The sequence below is a fragment of the Sceloporus occidentalis genome, unplaced genomic scaffold, assembly GCF_023333645.1.
Source record: "Sceloporus occidentalis isolate IW3139 unplaced genomic scaffold, rSceOcc1.0.p SCAF_139, whole genome shotgun sequence".
Lineage (NCBI taxonomy): Eukaryota > Metazoa > Chordata > Lepidosauria > Squamata > Phrynosomatidae > Sceloporus > Sceloporus occidentalis.
The window spans coordinates 1,828,341-1,854,341 of NW_028317119.1; the positions used below are offsets into that span (position 1 = coordinate 1,828,341).

Genomic DNA, 26,001 nt, shown 5'->3' on the forward strand with positions numbered 1-26,001 from the left:
AGAGGGCGACTCTGACTGATCACGCCATGTGATGTGTGGGTCCCCTCATCCCCACTTTTTTCTCTCTCCTACCCCCTCTCTCTCTCCTTTTATCCCTCTGCTTTGCCAATTTCTGACCTTTAATCTTATTCTTTTTCAATCTCCATCTTCCCACTTGAGGGTTTGGCTAGGGAGTGAGCTGGGCTGTGGCCCAACCAGGGAGGTTAACTAACAAATTACGGTTTGGAAGATGAAACTGTCCCAGAACACTCTATAGCCAAAGCACTTAGATTGCTATTAGACCAACACAATGGATACAAGGGGGTGACCGTAGGGTGATAAGGGACCAAATGTTGGTGCTCTCCTTGCTGGGGTAGGCGAACCCACAGGAAAGGTTAATAAGCAAATGGCACTTATTGTGATTGACTTAAACACTCATATGTTGAACCTTCACCGTTTTCCTCCTTTCTTTATCTCTGTACCCATTGTTGGAAAATCAATAAACATTGATTTATATATTTTTTTCTTCAAATAATAGTAAAAAAATATTTTTAATTATTCACCATATTTATTATTTTTATAGTAAACTAGTTGATATGATCATAGTAATGGTATCTAAAGAAAGTCCATCTTGTCCTGAAAAAAACAAACAATATAACTTGAAAATTACAGCTAAAAAGCACGGCAGAAATGCTAACGCAACCCCGGTGACGAAAATTGCCCGGTCCTTAAAGGGTTAATCCTGAATCACGCCGCATAGTGTGCATGAGGATTAGAAATTCTAGCCCAGAGACTAGTGACGTCCAGAATCTGCTATTTCCATTGGTGAGGGTATGGGCGGGGTTTGGGAATTCTCCCATTGCTGTTGGTAGTTTTTTTTACTTTCAGTCTTGGAACCGGCCAATCCTCGCTGTAATGCCTGTCAGTAACAACAAGTGGGTGGGAGCTGTCATGTTTCCCGCGTTCTTCTGAAGGTTTGTTTTGTATTCGTTGCTTTTAGCAGACGGTACAGACTTGGGGGATGTAAGTTAATGAGAGTACGTTATGTGTCTGTCTTTATAGGAACCGGTGACCGCTAGTAAATGACGCACGTCTTTATAGTAAGCATGCTTAGCCGTCGTGTCCGAGTTGTTTAATGGGTCATTACCTGTGTTTTGATAATTATTGTAACCCCCGGGGCCTAGTGCATTAGGGGTGAATGGCATGCGTCACGTCAAAATGTTAGCGCTTTGGGCGCAGCGCAAACCCCCAGAAGCCCTAACCTCACAGTATTCAGAAGGTGTTCAGCCTGTTGGGTAGCAAAGGCTTCTGGCTGTAATAAGCAGCTCGAGATCTAGTTTTTGACATTCCCCGCATGATATCATCTAGATCCCCTTTAATGGTGGTTGGTGTACTGAGGAGATTCATTCATATTAATACGAGGAGGACATTCTCTAACATTCCTTGCCTTAGAGTAATTCTTCTAATTAGAGGTTTGTTAGAGTAATTCTTCATCAGTTGAAGCTTTGTGGATTCTTTACTTGACATTAAACTGGCATTTTTGTGTCCTGTATCGTTTGCTAAGAATTATAGTTTCTCAAAACCAAGCATCCAGGAACAGAAGCAAATTTTCCAACAAATGCAATGTAGAAACAGTTTATTATACAGCATTGAATCCTCTCGAAGAATACATTTCAGAGAGAATGCACAAGAGTTCACCCAATACCTCCCATGTCTTACTATTTTCAGCTTCAAACCGCTTACATTGACCATACAGTATATTGCTCAATAACCATTGTTTGTAAAGCCTTGCACTGTGAACTAAAGGCTTGGCAGCACAGATCAGCCCATCAGAGTTAAATCAATCTGAGGACTTAAGTCCCTTGGCTGTGAATATCTTATATATATATATATATATATATATATATATATATATATATATATATATACATACATACACACACATATACACACACACCCGACAATGTGAGAATATGAAGCTACGTAGTCCAAAGATCACAAAATAGTACTACAATACAAGAATATAAACATCTGAAAAACCAAATGGTTCCTAGCTTAGAACTGTGTTGCAATTTCGAAAAGGAAATCGTCTGTTATGCAGATAATTATGTAATACTGTATTTGCTCGATTATAAGACAAGGTTTTTTTCAGGACGAATGCACTGAAAAATTATATTCGGGGTCGTCTTATAATCAGACCTCAAATAGAGGTCTGACTACAAGACTAAGATCCAGATCCCTCGCAGTGCTGCAGGGGAATCGGATCATCCTCTCTGACAGCCGGTGAACGTTTGTGGAACGCGCACAGACAACCTCCGCTGCTGCCGGCACTTCCGTTGAGGCTTCTATGGTGGACCACCGGAAGGTCATGTGATGCCGGTGCTCAGTCATAGAAGCTCCGGCAGAAGTACTGGCCAGCAGCAGAGGACCTCTCCATAGCACAGACCTCTACCGGCTGCCCGCTAGACACCAGGGAGTCTGAAGCATGGGTCGCAAGTAAAGGGATGCACTGGTAAGTCGGAGAGAGAAGTGGCTTGGGGTGGTTCAATGGTTTTCTGGGGGCAGTGGGTTAAAAGGCATATCAGGGAGGCAGTGAAATATAGGGGATTAAAAGGCATACCTGAGGGGGAGGGAGTGGAAAATGGGTTAAAATGCATATCTGAGGGCAGAGTGTCATATAGGGGGTAAAAGGCATTTCTGGGGGTAGGCAAATAAAAGGAAACAAAAAGAAAAAAAAAATTTTTCTCAATCATAGTTTTTATTAAATATGAAAAAATTGTTTACATGAATTAATGTTTACTAGTTAAACTCTTTTCCTATAGGGGCGTCTTATGTTCAGGCTTTTGTTTTTTTTTTCTAAATAAATATTCAAATTTTGGAGGGCCGTCTTATGATCCAGCAAATATGGTATATTACATAGTTAATCAGCTAGGACCTACATAAAATTAAAGCATGTGCCAAGCTTTTACCTGTCATTACATTTAAATTCATTATTTTTAAGACCGCTGTGATGGTTGCCAAACGAAGGCTTTCTAAATCAGATGACAGAGATGAGAATCTAGCTCCTGATACCACAAGTAAGGAAGAGTACATGCTTTGATATATAAGTAACATGGGATAGCAGTTTTCAGTATAATGTGATATCTGTGCATCTTACTGGATTCTGGGGTTATTTGATAATTTCAGCCATCCACCATATTTCTGGTGATCCAGCACAAAACCAAGCCGAATGCTGATTACGCTACTTTTTCAGTTCTTAATAAACACAGTTCTTGTTTAATGAAGCAAACACAATATAGATGTCCTCTGTCCTTTACAAAGTTTTTTCAATGTAGAAGATTTGGATTGTTCTCGTTGTTGATACAGCATACCCTTCAAAATATATCCTGTACTTGCTGGACATACAAACCTCAGACTTGCTTTCTTTCAATATGCAAATTGTATAGGTTTTGCACAGGGAATATGGGGGGTTATGAAATTTGCCAAATAACCCAAGAATCTAGTAAGGCACAGAAATATCAGATTTATAATGTTCCAGTCTATGCTATATTTTTATGTAATGTTTAAGTTGAGATGGATTTTGTATGTTGAGATTTTGTATCTTATTAAATAATATACATAAAGTGCAATCAAGTTCCCTAATATTTATATCTTAGGTGTTTATTGAATGTCATTCACTGGGTATATGCTGAATTCTTGCTTTGTTTTATTGATTAATTGTATTCAATCTCTAGCTACTTTTTTTTTTTTATACTGTTGTATTAAGGACTTAATGTTAATATTAATATTCTGCTTAGTATTAATATCTTTTACATGGAACCAACAAATCATGTTGCACTTTTTTAACTTCTGTGTTTAATGAATTAGATGTAAGTGTGCTTTATTGTTTATAGCAAAATATTTTATTTTTTTTTAAGAGGCAAAGAAGAGTCGCATAAGCACAAAGAAGCCAAAAGCCATTCCTCAAGATGGATTGGTGGAAAATGACAGCATATTTGTACAATTGCTCAAATCATCTGGAATGACACTTCGGTCTGGAGACCGTCAGAATGAAATAGGTACAGTGATTACACACGATTTATAAGCAGTTAATTATGAATTTTTATATTATGTTGTATGCACAAGGCAGGGACAACTGTACAAAGGCATAGTATCCATGGACCTCTTAAGCACATTAAAACGTATGTACCACAGATGTAGTTCATAATTTTTTTTGTATTTTTTTTTTTGCTATAATAGCTTTTTCTCAGATGCCCCAAATTCTCACTATTACACATTTATGCATGGTAGTTGATACTATCTATCCATGCTTGTTGATGGGGTAATAGTGATTTAAATTGCAGAGGAGCAACTAGTGCTTGATTTTGGCTTCTAGTTACTTCTTGATGAAATGTAACTGTTCTGAAGTAGACTAATTTATGTTAGCTCTTCGATGGCAAGAAACTTTCAGTACGTTATAGTTGCCTGCCGTGATTTCCCATCCAGATATTTGTCCCCATTAAGTTACTGGTCTATGTTGGAACTGATTTGTCGTATAGGCCTGCAGTGAGGCAATGTAAATAAATTTAGCATAGGAAAATTATCAGCTATGCTAGTTTTTATACCTTTTAAAGACTAATTTAAGTTTTAAAAATAATTAGATTGCTATCGATGATGTAAGCCTTTTATTATTTTGCGTGAAGATTAAGAAAACCAATTGTATTTTCTGAGATACACTGTGCTTTTTGTGTCATCCGTACATTGATGATCCATGTGCGCTCCCACTAGCCGGCTTTTAAGATTAGTGTCTCTCTATTGATAGAAAGGATGTAGGTAAGATGACTGTAGAAATTACAACATGGCGCTTGTGGGTTTAAAAGGTGCCTTCAAAGGAGGCCAATATTTAAAAAAAAAATGTTGTGTCCAAAACCAAAGTTTTTATGAATTTAGATGTGGTAAATTACAACAAATAGTTGTATCTAGATAGTATACATTGTATAGGACCTATGTCTTAAAAAGTCTGATGCCAGTTTATTGAACTTCAGGGATGAATCCACCCCCTGGCTGGAAAAAGAGACAAAAGACTTGCCTCTTGCATGTAGATGTATGGCTGTTAAATACAAGGAACATCTCAGCCAATTTCATATCACTTTTTTTTTTTTCTTTTCAATGTTTGCCGTTTGGTGCTTTTAATAAAGTATGCAGTTTTAGTCAGCTAGTTCGTTCTCTGTGCTTTCTTAGGTTTACATGCTGGGGTTTTAAAACACACATATATGATATGACCATAAGTATCTGGACACCTGGCCAACACACCTATATGAACTTGTTGGACATTCGGTGTTTGTCCACATTCTGCTGGAAGAGCATTTTTCTCTGGGCTGGCCCTCTACCCCAAACTCGTCAAACCATGTCTTAATGGACCCTGCTCAAAAGTTCTACAAGGTTGGAAGAATACAAAAGTGCATGCTGTAGCAAACACATGACCCTTTACTGGAACTAAAGAGCCTAACCCAACACTGAAAAACAGCTCCTGGCCGTTATCCCTCACCCACCAAGCAGTGTATATTAACTGGAGGAGGATATTCTATCTTTTGTGTAGTGTTGTTTTTCTTCCTTAGGTAATTTCCTTGAATTTGTCAAGATCTCCATTTTTAACACATTAAATCGACTTCATACCAGTATGAACACTTATAAGAATGCATCAGTTTTGGGCAAAAGGCAAAATTATACCAATTTTACCCCCTTGAATGAATGAGTATGCGAACCAATGAGTGTGAATCTGGATATGTGAGGTGGGACAAAGATGGCACAAAGTAGTAGGAGGGAACAGAGTCCCTATATTGAATTTTCTAGTTTAATAGTTTAATAATAGTTTTTTACTTGGTTTGAATAAAAGTTGTATTTTTTTCTCTTTCTATTCGCTTTTTATATTTTAAAGTTTATTGCGTTTAGTTCATAAAGAATGTATTTAGAATTGTCAGTTTTTATTTATACATCTTTTTGCAGCGGTTGATCAAGCTGTGTTCCAAAAGAAACTTCAGCAATCATTGAGGAAGCATCCGAGGTACCCAGATGTAGGTATAACATTTAAATGGTAATGATGAACCATCACAGTGAACTGTTTACCTTGATAGCCAAGACCAAAACAAACATTCCACATTTCCATTATATACTACAATAACAAACACATGGACATTTAGTTTCAAGGTCATTTCTCTGTCATAAGTTTATACGGGGCCATTGTTGTATAAATGAAACTAAGTATTTTCACTGATCTAATCCACCATATGATATTTAATCTCAAAGTATAAATCTAAAAGAAACCAATATAAACTGACAAGTTACTAAATGACATTATTAAATCACACCAAATGATGTATGAAATTAAACTCCTTCAGTCCCTTATGTCCCTTCAGACTTGTGTGTCCAGAAAAGGCATCGGCCGATGCTCTCATGAATGTACTTGTACGTCCGATACAATCTGGCCCATTGTTCTTTACAAGGAACCAATGATCCTGCAGCACAGCCATGTGATCGCATGACTGTTACTGCGTATGTTCTGTCTCTCTCCTCCATCTTTGTGATCTGGAGGTGAGAGAGCATTGTGTGTTAGCTGCAAATGTATTGAACACTTACTTCCCTTCCGTGCTTATACAAATTATATACATATTTTAGTTTTTATGGTGTTAGGTCAGTTTGGTGGATGTTTAGAGGCAACAGAGGAGTAGGAGCGTAGAGGGTTTTAGGGAGGAGGAAAATAATTATATACCGTATTTGCTCGATTATAAGACGACCCTGATTATAAGACGACCCCCCAAAATCTGAATATTAACTTAGGAAAAAAGAAAAAGCCTGAATATAAGACGACCCTAAAGGAAAAAAGTTTTACCAGTAAATGTTAATTCATGTAAACTATTTTTTTTAATAAAAGCTATGATTGAGAAAAATATTTTTTTTGTTTTTATTTCTTGTATTTTCCAGCCTGTCCCCCAGTTACGCACATCTGCCCCCAGGCTTGCCACACCAATATGGCACTGTGGCCCATGATATGCCTTTTAACCCTCTATATGCCACTGTGCCCCATGGTATGCCTTTTGACCCCCTATATGCCACTCTGCCTCCAGAAATGCCTTATACCCCTATATCCCATTCTGGCATTTAGGGGGTTAAAATGCATATTATGGGGCAGAGTGGCATATAGGGAGGTATAAGGCATTTCAGGAGGCAGAGTGGCATTAAGGGAGTTAAAAGGCATTGTATAGAGCACTCTGCCTCCAGAAATGCCTTATACCCCTATATGCCACTCTGGCATTTAGGGGGTTAAAAGGCATATTATGGGGCAGAGTGGCATATAGGGAGGTATAAGGCATTTCAGGAGGCAGAGTGCTCTATTAAATGCCCCCTTAACGCCACTCCAGAAATGCCCTATGCCCCCATTTAACTAACACACACACACACACTCTCTCCCCCCCCTCCCCTCCCCTCCCCTCTCCTCTCTCCTCTCTCCCCTCTCTCCCCTCTCAGCCCTCTCTTACCGGTGCTTCCAGCCGGGGCAGCGGGTTGACGTCGCCTTCTGCTGCAGCCGGAAGGAGGTGGAGTTGGCAGCGGGGGTTTGTATGCGTCCGTCGCGTATACTTTCCCCGGCTGTCAGAGATCAGAGATCTCTGACAGTCGGGGAAGGTCTACGCGACGGACGCAGACAACCCCCGCTGCTAGCCACACCTCCTTCCGGCTGCAGCGGACGTTGTCTACGCGGATCGCGTAGACGTCAACCCGCTGCCCCGGCAATACAGCAGGAAGCACCGGTAAGTGTGTATGATGGGGGGGGGGGTGAGACAGGAGGATCCAGGTCCCCTGCAGCGGTGCGGGGGATCTGGATCTTAGTCTCCTAATCAGACTCTATTTGAGGTCTGATTAGAAGACGACCCCGATTAGAAGACGAGGGGTATTTTTCAGAGCATTTGCTCTGAAAAAAACCTCGTCTTATAATCGAGCAAATACGGTATATTTTTGGTTAGCCTGGTAGGTGGCTAGAATTGAGTAGGCATTATAGGTTGAACAAGTGTACTCAATACAAAACCGCTATTTTATCAAATATACAATATTATCGTAGAACCAAAGCCCCAATTATTAATCTAAAGATATACACTGTGTTTTATCCGCGATCCTAAATTCTTTTAGATCACACCAAAATGTATAATTCTAAATTACATATTATACCACCATGAAATTCAATTAAGATATTTATTGTGAAAACACAATCTACAAAATATCTATATGATCTGTCCAGAGCAAAAGATTCAGCAGAAAATTTATCTTCGAAACATGTCAGAATATATCACGATATAAAAGTTTATTTATTTTCAAACGGTTATCAGTTATGAAATATTGGCTTATGCCTTTCACACATACAATAATGTGACAGGTGAAACATGACACATTGCATAAACATCTCAGATTTCTAAGAATATCACCATAGAGAAATAGCATAGTCTACTAGGCAACAAAAAAATAAAAATAAAAGGCAATAAGTAGAATGGTAACCAAAAGAATCAGTATATCTTGCGGTACTAGTCTGTTGCTATTGTAGTAAAAACAATGGATGCAAATAATGTCAAACTTAAAATTACACAGGTAAAAATACACCTACATACGTCTCGTAAGCTACAGTCATATGTAATGATGGAAAATACTATTTCCCAAAGAAGGGATACAATTCTGTGTTGAAGAAGGCACAATTCACCTTTATTCAGAATAATAAAACCCTGTTCTATTAGCCACCTCTTGTTGCTGTGGTCGGTGGCGTCGGAAGGGGGGGGCCCATATACATGCTTGACTTGGCTATAACTGTTTTTTGTGTTTGGAGCTGCAAACCCAGAAAATGTCCAGAAAATGTAATGTACACCTTTTAATATATGCCCTATAACTGCAGGGAAAGTATGGGCATTCTATATAAATTAGGTATTTTTGAGCTCAGGACACCTGATTCATACACTTTGAGGGTATTTTCTGTCAAGTTAATGTTGTGAGGTTTCAGAGGGGAAATTATCTGTAAACGTTTTTTGTTTCCTGTTTTTCGTTAGTTTTTTACTTAATGACTCATCGTAAATGACATCAAAAGAGAGCTCTCTCTCCTTGAAAATGCAATGTATACATAGGTACAGTATTTACATGAAACGGGAATAATGGTTAAACTGTCATATGGCAAAATAGCAGAAGGGATTAAAACACAAAATGAATATATACATGTCCAAAGTGTTAATCAAGTAAATGTGGGCCATTATCCTTAATTGATTTACACAGATATTAATATTTCCTTTTGGGAATAAAAAAAAGACCTAATTTATTTCTTGTCTTTATATTATCTTATAGTATGTATCATATCCTAATCGTATTATCAGCCTAATGCAGTAGCAAGCATTGGTGCATGCTCTTAATTATGTAGTTGCTATATTCATGTTTTTTCTTATTCTCTTAAGGTTATTCAGGAGTTTGTAAGTAGTTTAGAATCACATATTGAAGACCGTGACTTGTTTAGGAATTGCCTTCTTCCCTGTGGGACTTTTCAAGCAGAGGATGCAAGGTAAATGGCGACTATATACAAAACCACATGTTGTATACCATGCCCTACATGTTACTTCCATGTTTAATAGCCGATATCTTGTATGTTATGTATGAAGAGCAATTTAAGGTGCAATTCGCAAATGCAATCAGCTAGAACATTCTATTGATTGCTTTGTTGTTGGCCCCAATTCTACCAATATTCAGTAGAATTGGTCTTTAGCTGTAATCATTTGTTTTATAATTTGATTTATCATTTGATTTGTTATATGTGGATATGAGCGTGCCTTATGAAATATAATTGAGCTTTACTGTTTGTTTTTACATATGCTTTCAGTTTGCAGTGTTAATCCTCCAAACACGCAGAAAGCAAAAGTAAAATGTGATTTCTCTTGGTGTGAAACACTGACACATTTAAACTTATATAATTTGTCTATTTTTTTCCAGTCATTTGAACAGCTCATTCCATGATAGCCTCATTAAGCTTCTGCTTGGAACTGAACTTTTACAGGTTTGCATGTCTGACATAAGACTATTTCTAATGTTTTAAGTGCAAAAATAATGCACAATGTTTATTGATGGAAACCGACTAATAGGCTTCTCTTTTAGGACTCTGTCATTAACTTGCTGTTTGAGAAGCTCCCTGAGTTTCTATATGAAAGGTGAGTGTATGTTAAACCACATAGCCTGTTTTCCTGGTGCGTACGTCGTGCTAGTACAAGGTTTGTTAAATATGCATCGTGACATTGCATGGCAAATATACGTCCATAGTGCCTTCCTAAACTCTCTTTGTTGAAGTGGAAATGATGAAACATATCTTTAAAAAAAAAAAAAAAAAAAATGCAATGTTTACTGAGAATGCGTGTGAAATAACTGTTCCTTGTATAAGTAAGGATTACTGTGTTAAAAAGTTCTGTAAACCTATGATAGGTGTTGCCCCTTACAAATGCAAGGGAGATTCTGCTGAATATCTTTATGCGCTTTTGCTCCTTTCCCCTTCTACCAGCTATCTGCCGCGCAGGAGACGTGTTCAGTCAAACACATCTCCTGCACGAGATACGCTTTTATTCAGTAAACTCCAGCATTGTCTCTGACCCGAAACGTTTTCTTGTCACTGATTGGTTGTGCAACATCAGGGCACAGAGGGCAAGGGGAGCTGCAGTTTCACCGTAAGATAAGCGATATATATGTATGTATATATATATATATATATATATATATATATATATATATATATATATATATATATATATATGTGTGTGTGTGTGTATTTGTATATAACTTGTGTTGGTTTAAAGGTGCAGTTTATGTCCCTGGCAGTCTCACTATAGCATATTAAAGTACTTCAGCGTGCATTTTTCTTAAATTTATATATTAACCAAAAAACAAAAACCACTTACCTGACACAGAAACTGCAGCCCTGCCATTCTGAGGCTGGCATCCTGCTCTATGGTGTGACTCTTTCTGCCAGTCATTGGCTGTTTGGAGCAGCCAATTGGGGGTAGAAGGTGCTTCCATTGTAATCAATGGGGGTTGCTTTCCACACGGTTGGCTGAGCAGATCTTCGGCATTCACTGAGCCAGTGCTTGAGCCAACTGGAGGTAAATATATTAATGAATGCGTGTACTTCATTGTTGAGAGGACTCCTTGGGACGCTGGGGTATTCCTTCATATAGCCACAGAAAGTAATACAGATGTTGGAGATTCCACATTTTTCCAGTATGCTGGCTTAGTTAAATAGTTGCCACACAGAATGTATTTGTAATTTTGCTGAACCCAACCTTAGCTTAAATGAGTAAAAGTTAGCTGTGGCCAGAAATATCCAAGCCAAAATTAGTGTCTGTCTCACCTCCCCATGCATGAAGCCTATAATATTTTTGGTGTATAAGAGGGTTGCCCTCTCTGAATGTGTACCGGGCTTAGCTCGTTTTTTTATATCAATGCTGAATGACTTAGACTTAACGTTTAATCGCATACTGATATTGCAAAGCACTTGTATCTCTGTTTTGTTTAGTGTTGGCAGTGATGGCATCAGTATTCCTCGACTTATCATCAACCAATTTAAGTGGCTGGACCGTGTGGTAAATTGCAAGGTACAGTATTTGAGTTTTGTACAGCAAATACAAACCTGTTTAAAAATAAGGTAAACCTAAACTAAAATGCCTATAAAGCATTAATAGCGAAGGTAAATATGAGGAGGCATGATAAAATACATATGTTGATGATCAGTATGTGTCATTTTTGCTTTATAGTGTACTATGATTTGTAGTTCTACTGTTACACACTACAGTAAACTTGGTTTCTAATTTCCAAAGAGATCTGGAGCAAGTTCAACAATCATGAGAGGCTAAGCACTGCGTGCCATCGACTGTACTATTGATTTTCTCAAGAATGGAATTACACACCTTGTTTGTGTTTTTATTGCTCACAAAGCCCTTTCCCCTTCCTTGCAGTATTACTGTACTTTTTGAAATAAAGATCAGCGTGAGATTGACCACCATTTTTAGCATTAATAATATTTAAGATATTTATTCAGCATCCCCATTAATTAAGCCGGTAAGGGGCAGTAGGTTTGATAGTAATATTAGTGCTGGTTTGGGTCTTTCATTTGTAATTCAATAATATGTCTTACATTTCTTTAGGATCTTTCTTCAAAAATTATGCAGCTGGTTGTTGTGGCGCCTGTTGATATCCAGCATGATATTATCACTAGTCTGCCTGAAATCTTGGAGGATTCCCAGCATAACGACATTGCCAAGGAACTGAAGTAACTGCTGCACAGACTTTTTCCAAACTGCTTTAGTGCATCTTTAAATTGTTGGAAAAGGGGTTGTTTAATGTATATTTTTGTTTCAAAACAATAGGAAGCGATAATTAGTTTTACCAGTTTATATTTAGTAGGGGAGATGCATGACTGGCTGTTATTTAATGTTTTCCTTAATGGTTCTTTTATTTTCTTCAAAATGTTATAAAATCAGTTGCGTATGTTTTGTTTGATGCATTAATGTTGATTGTGTCAGATCTGTAAGACAGAACACTATATCTATATCTAAGTTGGTCTATAATCATAACAATGAATGTTTTAACTTTTTATTCCCCTCAGTTGTTTGCTGCAAAAGAACATCCAGCTTACTGTGCCAATTCTTGATGCCCTCTCGAGCCTAAATCTAAATGCAGGTCTTCTTATTCAAGTAAGGACCCCTACTTGTAAAACAACAAAAAATGCGTTTTGGGCTGGTTTTGAAGCAGGGAGATTTATTTTGTTTTTTTGCATTCAAATAAATTCAAGTGATAAAGACATAGGAATGATACAATGATTAAACAGAAGGTAATGTGTAATTATTTCATAACGTTTTCCAGGTGCGGAGGTCTGTCATGTCCACCCTGTCTGCAGTTGAACTCGAAGATTTACCAGTTATAATCAAGTTTATTCTTCACTCAGTAACCCCTTCAGATGCAGTGGAGGTATGCCGACAAGACTAAAACTAGAACGTATAGAATGATGTGAGAAAGTATTTGCTCCTTCCCGGTTTTATCAGATCAGTTTCAGATCCTCAAACAAATTTTAATATTAGAGTAAACACCAAAATGCAGTTTTTAGAGGATTTCATGGATAGCAGGAAAAAACTATCCGACCCTACCTGTTGCTATCCAACACTATGCTGTCCTACGTGAAAAAGTAATCACCTCCTAAATTAGCCAATTAACCAAATTTAACCCCTTAACGACCAATGACGCATCTGGTAGGTGTAGAAAGTGATCTGTGTTCACTTTCTTAGCGTACGCGGTGTTGCTGTAATGCATTGATGTTGAGGCATTCAGCAACACGGAGAACAGCCGCAGGGGTCCCGTGTGGCCTCTCCCCAGGCCCTCAATGTCCGTCATACACTGTATGACGGTGGAAGCCTGATTTGAAAGAGCTTAGGTGATCGATTGCCTCCTAAGCTACAATGGTGTCGCTGAAATGGGAAATATAGAGACATTCAGCGACACTAAAAACCCATCTACAAGCGCCACTGCAAGACGTTTTGCCTCGCCCTTGGGGCAGTGCCCTTTAAACAAAAATAGTTTCCAAGGTGGTCTTCCTGAGAACTCAGGTACTGCATTAAACCATGCAAGTCAGTGGAGCCCAGCTTTCTAATCACAACCTAATTAGTAAAATATAGAACCAAAAAAAAATTGGTAGTGTGATGGTCTGGGGCTGGTTTGCTGCTTCAGGACCAATACATATATTGCCTGGGTAAGCTGCAACCAGATGTGTCTGTGTACCACGCTTGTAAGGCATCCATTCCCTTTCTTTTTAAAATGTATTTGTATACCTCAGAGGTTTGTTGATACCGTTTCCTGATCAATAAGTTTAATGCAATGCTGCTATGTGTGCCACATGGTATTATCAAATTGTGGCATTAGCTGTGATATTCTGGCCGCAAGAGGTAGTTAACCTGTTCATCACGGGCCTTTGACTTGAACTCTTCTGAATTATGTACTCTGCAAGTGTGAAATACTTAGAAGGAAATCTTTGTCTTAGGTTATTTCTGAGCTCCGTCAGACTTTGGACCTGGAGTCATGTGTCTCGCTTACCCAGATACAAGCCTCGCAGATCAAAACGAAGAACAAACCTCTGACTGGGTACAGCCAATGCAGAACTTACTTCACCTCGTTTATCTGTTTTCTTATAAATACATTTTTACACAGTTCAATTAGTAACAGGTTAAATGTCTCTGAATTATCTCTTATTAATTTTGTAGCCCTCCTTTGCACTTTTTCTAATTCCATAATGTCCCTTTTAAGGACCGGTGCCCAGAATTGTACCGCACATTCAAGGTTTGGTCTTACCATTGACCTGTAAAGAGGCAAGATAATATCCTCCTCCCATGAATCAATACCTCTTTTATGCATTCCAAAACCTTTGAATAGTCTACAATTTTACATCCAGCTATAACAGTTTGAATACATTGGATTCCTACATTCATAGAAATTTGTCCTGGCCCAAACACTTGGTTCAGAATTTTTACTGCAGCTGCGGTATTAACTCAAGACACAAGTGATAGTACCCGGTGCATGTCTCATTGTGCTCCTGTTATGTTTAGGGCAATAAACATACACACACCTAACCAACTCAGAACTGGCTGATTCAATAGAATAATTTGCTGTGCTATATAGTTCCACAGTGAACCAAACAAATAGCAGCAAGGACTGTGTTTCTCTTCTCATGGATGTCATGAAATCAGCGGTCCGGTTCCAAAAACATACTTCTGAAGCATGGATCAAGGTAAGATCTCTTAACCTGTCCCCTGTTACACTAGTGACGGTTAAAGCACACATGTATTAAGTTATCGGGAGCTAGTATAAAAATAAGAGGTTTAGAAAATGTCACTAACTGTCCATAAGCAACAAGGAGGAGCTGACGTTTGACAAAAGTGATTAGCACGTCAACCTAAATCATTTCAGATAAGATGAAACACATTATTAAAATAGCAATTTAAAGCTTGTAAGAAAGCAGAACGAAGAGTGTCTGTTTTCTCGGTTTTGATGTTTTTGGCAATTCAATCATCTGTATAGAACATCTTTGATAATGTGCACCTTCTGCTTTATACTGGGTGTTGAGCATGTACTTTGGATTGAGATCCAAATATATGATGGAAACAGAAATTCAACAGAGAAGATAATAAACGTATGGCTATATTAGTTTCTGTGTCTGAACCAAACAATGAGTATGCTCTCAGCATGTTCTGGGGATTTGCATAATGTTTGTTTTAGGTTACACATCCGTTTATAAAGTGTCAGCAAACTACCCATTACTTGATGCTAATGGGGAAGTGCACATTTGCAGGACAGAAATAGCTTAGATGCAGCTCATTAAAATGCAGTTGAAAGTCTAAATAGGAGATCTGGTGACGGTAAAGTGTACCGGAGCAGTCGGAAGGTGTTATGAACAGCTGCTCGGTTTGAATGGCATATGTTATGACCTGTATACATTGTACAGCCAATACACTGTTTTTGCAGCATGCTTACACCTGTTTGGTAGGCCTCGTATTATACATTTGTATTATTTGAGCCTGGGACTAGCTTAGCGCACCGACATTTTTATGACCTATAATATCCAAAGGTAGAATGAACCTCGAAGGCAAGAAACAGCAGATGATGATTGAGCATAAATGGTTGTGTTTCCTTTGTACAAACAATTTGTAATGATTTCTGTGATTATTTCTAGGCCATAGAAAGTGTTAATACCGTAGCAGATCACAAGGTAACGTCTGTGTGTGTTGGGATCTTTAAAATGGAACAGTAAACAGTGCATTAATGTGTTTGGGCTTGGAGAGTGAAAAGGAATCTGATGGCACATACGCCCATTGATTTAATTGGAAGTGCTTTCCTGCTACTGATTGACAGCTTAAACAGCCAATTACTGGCAAGCAATTTCAGGTTGGGGGGAATAAGGGAGATTCTGTGCCAGCTGTTTTATTTTTTATTGAGTTTTGTAGGAATGCATGTTAAATTACTCAGAGTAGTCTGGGTGTCGGTGACATTAAACTGTCCCTTTTAATGCCTGTGATAACTGTAAAGTTTGGTGGAGGATGGATAATGTTCTGGGGCTGTTTTTCCAGGGATTGGGCCTTTAGTTCCAGTGAAAAGTTATGTTAATGCTACTGCTTGCAAAGATGATTTGAATGCTTCGTACTTTGTAGCACCAGTTTGGGGGAAGGCCCTTTCTCTTTTCCAGTATGACTGCCCCCTGTCAACAAAACATGGTCCGTAAGGACAGTTTGACAAGCTTTGTGTGAAGGAAGCTGAGTGGCCTGCAAAGAGCCCTGACCTCAACCCCATTGAACACCTTTAGATTGAACTGGAACGCGGCTTGTGAACTAGGCCTTCTTGTCCAACATCAGTGCCTGACCTCACAAACGCTATTGTGGATGAATGGACACTAATACCCTCAAATAGAGGAGATAATAGCCACAACTATGGAGGGCAACTCCATATTAATGCCCATGGTTTTGGAATGGGACGTCCAACAAGCTCATATGGGTTATTTAAGAAAATGTGGGGAATTTTATGTAGGTTTCCTTTATGGATGAGATGCCCCTGCTGAAAGAAAAAATATTCACCCCCAAGTACACTAGTACCGCACATTGTTAATGTTGTGGAGGACCACATAGTCGTCTTACATTTTTAATTTTTTTTTATGTTTTGATTTCTCATAGACTGTGCTATTTTACAGTGGATGTTGTTACAGATTACGGGATTTATTGCATTTTGTCTGACAGGTTACAGATTTGATTGTTTTGCTGATACTGTACACAACAAACAATAGCAAGAAGCAAGTGGAACGGGTCCTGAGAAATAAAATACGGTTGGGTTATATATCTGACCAGTTACTACAGAGCTCTTTCAGGAATCACTCCCAGGTAAATACATGCATTTAATTTCACCTTCTTTTTACTCGGGTCTATGAGTTTTTGTGTTACAATGAGCGTGCACGAGCAATTTGCTTTCATAGCGATTCAGCAGTTGACTTATAGTTATTACTGTATTACTACAAGTAATATAATTCCACTGATGAAATGTGTGTTTTGTTTTTGTAGGTCTTGAGAGAATACTTTCCTTCCATCCTGTCCCTGGCTCAGACACTCCTACGATCAGCAGAACCAAATGTGGTCTCCTTTAGCAGTTTTATGTATAAAAGAGCTTTCTCTGCCTTTGATTCTTATTGTCAACAGGTAACCGTTTTTAGGTCCAGTAATTGGTACATAACTTTAATACAAGTGTGTTGAAAATGACTTGGCTAATTCAGTATGTTAAATATTTTAAGCTTTTAAATGGCTTTGTTTTAAATATTAATTAAATTCTCTTTTTAGTAGACAGTATATTCCATCTTGAAGATTGGGTACACGAAAGGCTAAGCAAATTTCCGAAACTTCCACCTATTGAGACTCTATTTTTTTCTTTCTTTCTTATATATCAATAAATGTAGTCCTGTTCCATAATTAAAATCCTTAAACTGTTTATGGGTTACCGGCAATGTTCCATCTAATTTTTCTTAGTTGGCGTGCGCAGAAAATGTCTCTTGTGCAAAAATGTTCACAGAGCAAAAATTTTGTGCGCACAATATCCACGCCGCATAAAGTTTCCAAAAAATTATTATTTTCTTTTTTTGGGAAAAACAGTTGTGCGCACAATTTTTGGATGTATGCGCTCTCTAAAAAAGCTATGTGCGCGCGCACAAGCGCACAGCTTAGAGGGAACACTGGTTACCGGTGTGTAAGTCACTTTGTAACTAGGTATACTGTGAACTGTATTTTAGTTCAACGCACGGAGGTACACACACTTCTCTAGAAGGCACAGTTTCTGCTCCAAACCCTGCAGCTACTTCACAGGGTTTGTCTAGAGGTCATCTGTTGTCATAATATACAGTATAATCATACATACATACATTCAGGAAGCCCTGTTTTTCCCGCAAACCATTAACTTTTATGGCAGCCCAAGTATTGCTCTCTCCCATCCCAAATCATACCTCTCTCCCTTTAGTACTCGGCCCTTGGGTCTCTACTCTTTTCTATCCACATCACTCTCTTGGAAAATGTAATCTGTTCTTTTGTATTCCCGTACCACCTCTATGTTCAGGACATGCTAATATTTTTTTTCTTCTCCTCTACTGACCTTGTCCTGTCTTCCACGTTTCAGATTATTCCCCTTTCTCCTCTATCCCCAATTCTTGATATCTGTCACTCATGAGACATCCACTAATTAGATCTACTTACCAACCTTTGCTGCTTTGACTTTACACTTGTTTCTGCTTTCCTTTTCACTTTTTATATCTTATATGGACTATTGCAACTCTCTGTTTACTGTCGTTTCTCCTCCCTTGTCTTTTGTCTTTCGCACCACTGCCAGATTTATGATGTTGTCCACTCTTTCCAAATCTTCCTTCATTACATTGTGCCAGTTCCTCCACCTCTACATACCCCAAAGGATAAAATGTAAACGTGTGGCCCTTATTAACAGGGCCCTCAACAACTCTGCCTATGTCTTGCTTCTGTTGTCAGCTGTTATATCTTCGACCCACTTGTGTATCCAGGACTTTACCTGTGCTGTACTCGTCACCTTTAATTCCTACCTTGCCCTGGTAGATTCCCCCCCGTTTGTTCTACTGTAAAACACTTGGTAAAAGCCCACATGATCAGAATCTTTCGATTTATCCTCCTAATAGAAGTCAGTTCTCGCCACCTTCAAGTTTCCAATGCCATTGACATCTTTAGATGACCCTCTCTAAATCAAGTACCTTCACCCATGCAGTCTCATTCCCTCCATTAAATAAAATGTAATGTAATATGGATTTAGAAAATGTAAGCCTAAAGAGACTAGGCTGGAAAGTATCCAAATGACTGAACAGTTTGACGATTGACAATGGTTCCTTGCTTTAGGAATAAACTACTTGGCAAAATGATTTTGTAACACAGCAAATTGTATTTAAATGCCTCCGTTTTTATTTTTTGCAGGAAGTAGTCGGGGCTCTTGTTACCCATGTGTGCAGCGGTTATGCTGGGGAAGTGGATGTGTCGCTGAACGTGCTCACCGAATTGGTATCTAATCACTCCACTGCATTGACTCAGTATGCTGTATTTATAAAGGTTTGTACATTGAAATAGTATACCTACTAAATGTACTATATGTCCATCTATATGTACTTTATCAGTTAGAAACATAACATTTGATGGCTGATAAGAACCATTCAGCCCATCTAGCCTGCCCATTTTTTCTTGATGTAAAGACTCAGACCTTAACCAGTTCTATTATGAATCTAAGACAAGGTGAAGATTTATGTCTAAGACATGTTTCAATTCTCTCAATATACTAGCCTTTACAACTTCTGATGGAAGGTTATTCCATTTTTCTACCACCCACTCAGTAAAGTAAAATGTTTATATGACATCTATCTTCCTTATACCTAAATTTATTGCCCGGTTTCCAACATCTCCTCTCTGAACATAAGTTTGGGGACACTTCATCACAAACGAGGTTGCTTTCTTCATTATAAGCACAATGATGCTTATCTTTTATTTATTGCTAACAAATGTGTGTTTTCTCTTTTAGGGTATACTAGATTATTTAGATAATCTAAATGCTCAGCAAATCCGCAAACTCTTTCAAATTCTAAGCATGCTTGCCTTCAACAAAGGCCAAGAAGGTGGTCACATTCAGGTAAGAATAGTTTATTTAAAAGAAAAACAACTGAAGACGTGGTCAGGAGGTCTCCATTTATAGACTTCACACAGGGGAACATCCTACCAGAGTTTTTGAGTTTCCAGTAATGCTAAAGTTAAAAGCCAAAATGCTCATCGTACTAGGATTCTCTTCTGAATGTCGAAGTATGTACTGTGCAAATTTACGGTTTGCGGTAATATGTATGATTTTAGGGGAGGCTGCTAAACATTTATGCTATTTTTATTTTTTTTATTTTTTTTAACATCGCTAAATGTCGCCACAGATAAATAGGGTTATGATCATTAATAATAACAATGTGGTTAATGCGTCCTGCTTCATTGGTTCTTTCCCAGGATGACATGTACATTGTAATCAGGAAGCAGCTGTCTAGCACTCTACTGAAATACAAGCGTATTGGAATCATTGGTGCTGTGCAGATGGTGGGAAGTATGGCCATGGATAGGTCAGTAACTTCCCTTTTTTTTTTACCCACTAAATTAATTTTTGGGCAATTGTATGACGTAGCGAGTTGGATTTTAGTCTACCATTCCTAAGAGAGAAAGCATTTAAATACTATTGCCTTTAATGTGCTCCATTACATGATGAATAAATTATTTTTGTTGCCAAGCAGGTTTTAGGATATAACTCCATAGTAAGTATTTGCTTAGAGTGTGCTAGATTTCTGATTAAGCTATGCATGCTGTTTTCAGAAAGGGTGACCGGTATAAAATCCAAGACAAAAGTCCAAATTTAAACTTAACCAACAGACGCAAAAGCCGAAAGTGGGAAGATTGGTAAACACTAGCTAAGGTTGTAGGTTTTGATATACTGACAACGGTTTGGTCAATAACAGCGTATAATAATGAGATAAAAAATATTCTATAAAAATAAAGAATAGCAAGGAGACGCTTATCTAGCCGTTTTCTTCTATATGTGTTTAATTTCTCAATGGCTTAGTCGGCTTCAAAGACATCTATTCCTTTTTAAAAGTTTTGCAATATGTAAACAAATTAGCGGCGTTAGTCTTGTCTAAAATTTAGACACTTTAATATCCAGCGCTAGCAATACATCACATTAGTTTGCAATTCATTTTGTCAGTCTACACTGATGGTGTTAACAGAAAAATATTTATTGGCAGCTATGGTAGTATTATGGAATTGTATCCCCCTACAACTGGTTAAAGAATAAATGTAGAAAAATGACTATTACCGGAGGTGGGGTACCATTTAAGTTTAGACCCAATGTAATTCTGAAAATTTCATAGAATTTCATAGCTTGAGGTGGAGAAATATTTTTATTTTTATATTATTATATTGGTATTTGCAAATGAACAATACAAGCACATGAGGATGATGAATTAATTTTGATTATTATGATTTAAAATTATGATTTTTTTTTTTGTTTGTTTTTCTTCTTCTTCTAAGGAAAACAAAGTCAGGAGCCAAAGACCCAGGAAATAAGCCTCTTGGCCCGGACTGCTACAAGCAGGTGGGGTTTTCATAGATTGTGAGTGTATGCAACAAGTGGTGTATTTACCCCGTAATGACTAGGCTGTTTTTTACATTTTGTGCCCTTTGTGACAGAGGCTATTTTTTGTCATGGTGTTTTTCTTCTTTCTCATTTACTGTACCCACACAGATTTATATATTTTTTTCAGGACAACAAAGGCTTTCTTTCGATATATCTTTCGATGTATCATATCACATTTTCTAAAAAAAAAATAAAGTAATATTATAAAAAAAGCCTTTTTTGGCTTTTATTTTAAATGTTTTTTAGATTCTAATATTTGTAGAAATACTCAATGCTTTTATGTTTTTTTTTTGTGTGTGAGTTATACGGCAGTAAGAACAATAGCATAACTTGCCTTTTTTCCCCAAACCTAGTCAAACAATATATTGAGAACTAGACACACCAGTGTATTTCAGATGCTGGTATTGTAACACTTTCCATGCCCTAATTCTACCACCAGCCTTTGTCAAAGTTTGTGGTAGTAACTTCTTGTATTTCTTTTTTCCCTACCCAGCAAAAGCGGAGGAATCATGGCGCAATGATGATTGCTCTGTAGACTTTTACTCAGTTGTTCCATACCATCTCCACCTCTTCATGGCGTCAAATGTGGTGACGGCATGGATGGTCCTCGGGCCCTGAACAGTTTAAGCTGAAGATTTGTCTTTTATATTGTTTGTTTTAGGTTGCAGCCCTGCTCCAGTTGGTGTGCACCTGCATTGAGAAGACACCAGAAGCCTCTGCTCTTTACTATGATGAAATGGCCAGCCTGGTACAAAAGAGAAACCTGGAGCCACAAGTTATGGTATCAGCTTTTCTTTCTTTCTTTTTTTTTTTTTTTTTTTTGCATCAATTTGTTGTTATATTTAAATTTTTTGGTCTATGTCTTTTTCTTGTGCAGGATCTTGTAAGAAAAACTGTCCTTGAGGATTTTCAAGATGATTTTGTGGTGGATCTTGATCAGGCATCTGAGGGGTATTTGTTTTTACTTTTTGGTGGAATTAGTGATTTATATATGGGTGTCATTCTAGCACTACTACTATAAGGAGATCGTAACTGGCAAGCATTTTAACTGATGCTTGACTAAAGTGCACCTTTCACTGATTCACTTTCAGCATAGTTTATCCATCTATCCGACCTACATGTAGGTAGGGCTGCAACTAACGATTATTTTAATAATTGATTAGTTGGCCGATTATTTTTTTCGATTAATCGGATAAAAAATGCATTTTTTTTAAATTTAAAATAATGTAATAAAAAACGTACAATTTACACTTTCATCTCTTTATTGCAATGGCCTCTCGCTGTTCACCTTCTTATTTTACCCCAAGAACCCAAACAGTGTACAAAGTTATTAGTAAATATTAATTCATATGTTAACTATTTTTCATATTTAATAAAAACTGAGAAAAAAGCCTTGTTTTTATTTTCTTTTATTTACCAAACTGCCCCCAGTTATGCACATCTGACCCCCAGCTTGCCACTCTGCCCCATATATGCCTTATACCTCTTATATGCCAGAGATTCCACTGTGCCCCCGATATGCCACTGTGCCCCCGATATGCCTTATACTCCTTATATGCCAGTGATATGCAACTGAGCCCCCTGATATACCTTTTACCCCCAGATATGTTTTATAACTTCCAATATGCCACTCGCCCCCATTTATGCCTTATACCTCCCTATATGCCACTGTGCACCCTGATATGCCACTCCACTCCCCATAAATGCCCTGCACCACCCTGAAATTCTCCCTGATTCACCACTCTGCCTCCCCCAGATATGCCACTCTGAAATTCATTATACCCCCATACACCACTATAACTCACCCATACACCACTCTGCCTCCTCCCCCTCCCATACACCACTCTGCCTCCTCCCCCCTCCCATACACCACTCTGCCTCCTCCCCCCTCCCATACACCACTCTGCCTCCTCCCCCCTCCCATACTCCACTCTGCCTCCTCCCCCCTCCCATACACCACTCTGCCTCCTCCCCCTTCCCATACTCCACTCTGCCTCCTCCCATACTCCACTCTGCCTCCTGTCAGCAGTCGGAGGTTCACAAGACACCAGGGAGCCGGGTGGAGAGGCAGAGTGGCGTATGGGAGGGGGAGGAGCCAGAGTGGTGTATGGGAGGGTGGCCCCTCTGACTCCTCCCCCCTCCCATACACCACTCTGCCTCTCTCCTGGTATTTTGTGAGCCTCCGTTGCTGCACTTACGCTGAGGCTTCTATGAAGCTGCAGTGTAAGTGAAGGGCAGTAACCGAGGCTGTCTGTGCGATGCAGACCCCCACCAGCTGACAGAGAGGATGATCCTCTGCAGGAGACCTCGATTCTCTGTCAGCTGGTGGGGGTCTGCGCGATGCCCACAGACAGCCTCCGTTACTCACCTTCACTTACGCTGAGGCTTCTATGAAGCTGCAGTGAAAGTGCCTGTCAGCAACGGAGGCTCACAAAATACCAGGGAGTCGGGAGAGAGGCAGAGCGGTGTATGGGAGGGAGGAGGAGTCTGAGGGGTGTATGGGAGGGGGGAGAGAGATGGAAGTGAGAGACCGGCCGACAGTGAGGGGAATCCAGGTCCCCTGCCGCGTTGCTTGGGATCTGGATTCTAGTGTTATAATCCGATCTCTGTTTGAGGTCGGATTATATAAGGATAAAATCGATAAAAATCGATTCGACTAATCGATAATGAAAATCGTTGAAAACGATTTTCATTATCGATTATTATCGATTTTATCGATTAGTTGTTTCAGCCCTACATGTAGGTAATCAAAATATTTGATATGTGCTTTCACATCACCTTGGCCCATTTCAGAGAATATTTATTGCTTATAGTATACTTATTGTGACTAACCAGCACTTCAGTAAATGCACTTTACCCATATTTTCAGTTGTGTAGGATTATGTGATTTCAAACGTGTCTGCAAAAAACTCAAATACCTTCTTAGAAAATAGACATTTCTTTTTTATATTCCAGGGCATTTTTTTTTAAGATTAATGTTCCGTCTAAGAACATGTTGTTTTTTTCTTTCTTTTTTATGTCTAGCAATTATATGTTCCCTGTGAAAGCCATGTATAGCCTTGATGAGGATGAAAGCCAAGGTGGCATAGTCATCAACCTCCTACCCCTTCTGTCCAAGGAAATTGCCTCTAGCGGTACAATGCAAGAAACCAATAAAGTAGGACGGTGAGCAGAGCACACGTTACGGCACCGCTATGAATCAGAATTTTTTTTTATTTTTTTTTTTATTTATTTTTTTTTTAACAGTGAGAATGCACCATGCAAAGTATCTATGTTTTGTACTTAGTGTATACAGTTGAATACTGGCCAAAGTGCAACAATGTTTTTGCATGAAACTAACTTGCTTCCTCATTTTCGGACATTTGTATGAATTGTACAAATGCACAAGTCTACTGTACACCAATTCTGAGCCAAATAAAATAATTTAATTCCTCTCAGTCGAAATGTCCATTCCCAGTGAGGAGCAGCGAGAAACTCAGCTGCATTAGAGTCTCATAGTGGTGTGGAAGACGGTTAAATCATATTGTGTAAACACTTGGTTGTTGGATTTTTTTATGAGCCGTTGTACAAATAATTCTCTACCTAAATCTCACTCTTCAGACATGTGTCTCCCCTCTGCTTGTCTCCGTTTTTCCGGCTTCTGCGACTATGCATAGAGGACGAGCAAGATGGCAACTTGGAAGAAATTGATGCTTTGTTAGGTACTTTCCAGACACCTATTGTATTAATTTGCACCACTTTTACCTTGCTTAACTTATAACTTAAAAAGGTTAACATTGTTCATATCTCTAAATCTCTGGTGTTTGTTTCTCCCTTTTTTGTTTTAATATTACTAAAGGGTGATAAATTGCACTTTTCGGAGTTTTGTTGTTTTTTGATGTACATAGCACAATCATATTTAATACTTTATTTACTTTTGGCAAACATTTTGAAGGGGAACTTTTTTCCCCAAGAAGTCTGAGAAACACAACGTGATTTGCTTTACGGTGCAACTCATGTTATGATCAAAACCCTGTGAGAAACGGTACATAAAAACTTGCCTCCTGACTCGGGAACTTTACGCAGTCCTTTGACCTTAGAAGAAGATTCAGTACACCGTGCCCTACGTGATCTGATTTTTGCTCCATGTACGGCTGTTTGAAGCCCCTAACCAGTGTTATTTCTGCTTGTGCATGGGGTCTATTTCATTCAACCAGAAATCCCAGTTTTGGCCCCCTGTCTACCCGAAATGAAACCTATCCCCGAGGAGCGTAGCTCTACTCTGGAAATGTTGCTGAACACAAATTTTTTTTTTCTGCAAATGCACAAAAACCCAAAGCAGCATTGCGAAGTGTGCTTTAAAAAAACAGATGTATATTTTTTACGAATTAACTCATCATAAGGATGTGAAGGGATTAACGGGCTTAACAGAAATGTAAAAAATACTGTTCTTAAGTGTAAAAAAATATATACTTTGGGTTTATTTCCATTTGAACTAGCTAGGTATAATTGTTGAAAATTGTGAAAATGGCAGAATGTGCTTTTCCCTTTAGGTTTGTTTCATGCTGAATAAAGTTATATTTATGGGTAGGACTTCAAAGGAAAGCCTTAATTGACTTGAAAAAAACTATATAATTGGGGTAGGTGAAATATATAAGAGCCTGAGAAATTACAGTTGAAAAGTAATAAAGTTTTAAGTGTAGAAATATGTAATACAGCCTTAGTCATTGAGGGGTTGACCAAATGCATAACTAGCAACTATTTATA

General features: G+C 38.4%; 1 protein-coding gene across 1 annotated transcript in view; it reads left to right on the top strand.

Moving 5' to 3' along the window:
* The first annotated feature begins 2,989 nt into the window (after positions 1–2,989).
* LOC149281107 (Fanconi anemia group D2 protein-like) overlaps positions 2,990–26,001 on the top strand; it is a 37,333-nt gene continuing 14,321 nt past the window's right edge. Inside the window, exons 1-23 of the mRNA XM_089499781.1 lie at positions 2,990–3,056; positions 3,897–4,037; positions 5,965–6,032; positions 9,438–9,541; positions 9,967–10,030; positions 10,129–10,181; positions 11,534–11,612; positions 12,162–12,286; positions 12,623–12,710; positions 12,880–12,984; positions 14,048–14,148; positions 14,683–14,791; positions 15,734–15,769; positions 16,788–16,928; positions 17,106–17,240; positions 19,020–19,151; positions 19,615–19,722; positions 20,079–20,192; positions 21,160–21,213; positions 21,917–22,036; positions 22,133–22,206; positions 24,280–24,420; positions 24,856–24,956. Coding sequence (XP_089355907.1) covers positions 2,990–3,056; positions 3,897–4,037; positions 5,965–6,032; positions 9,438–9,541; positions 9,967–10,030; positions 10,129–10,181; positions 11,534–11,612; positions 12,162–12,286; positions 12,623–12,710; positions 12,880–12,984; positions 14,048–14,148; positions 14,683–14,791; positions 15,734–15,769; positions 16,788–16,928; positions 17,106–17,240; positions 19,020–19,151; positions 19,615–19,722; positions 20,079–20,192; positions 21,160–21,213; positions 21,917–22,036; positions 22,133–22,206; positions 24,280–24,420; positions 24,856–24,956 — 2,260 coding nt within the window. The remainder of the gene's footprint in view (positions 3,057–3,896; positions 4,038–5,964; positions 6,033–9,437; positions 9,542–9,966; positions 10,031–10,128; positions 10,182–11,533; positions 11,613–12,161; positions 12,287–12,622; positions 12,711–12,879; positions 12,985–14,047; positions 14,149–14,682; positions 14,792–15,733; positions 15,770–16,787; positions 16,929–17,105; positions 17,241–19,019; positions 19,152–19,614; positions 19,723–20,078; positions 20,193–21,159; positions 21,214–21,916; positions 22,037–22,132; positions 22,207–24,279; positions 24,421–24,855; positions 24,957–26,001) is intronic.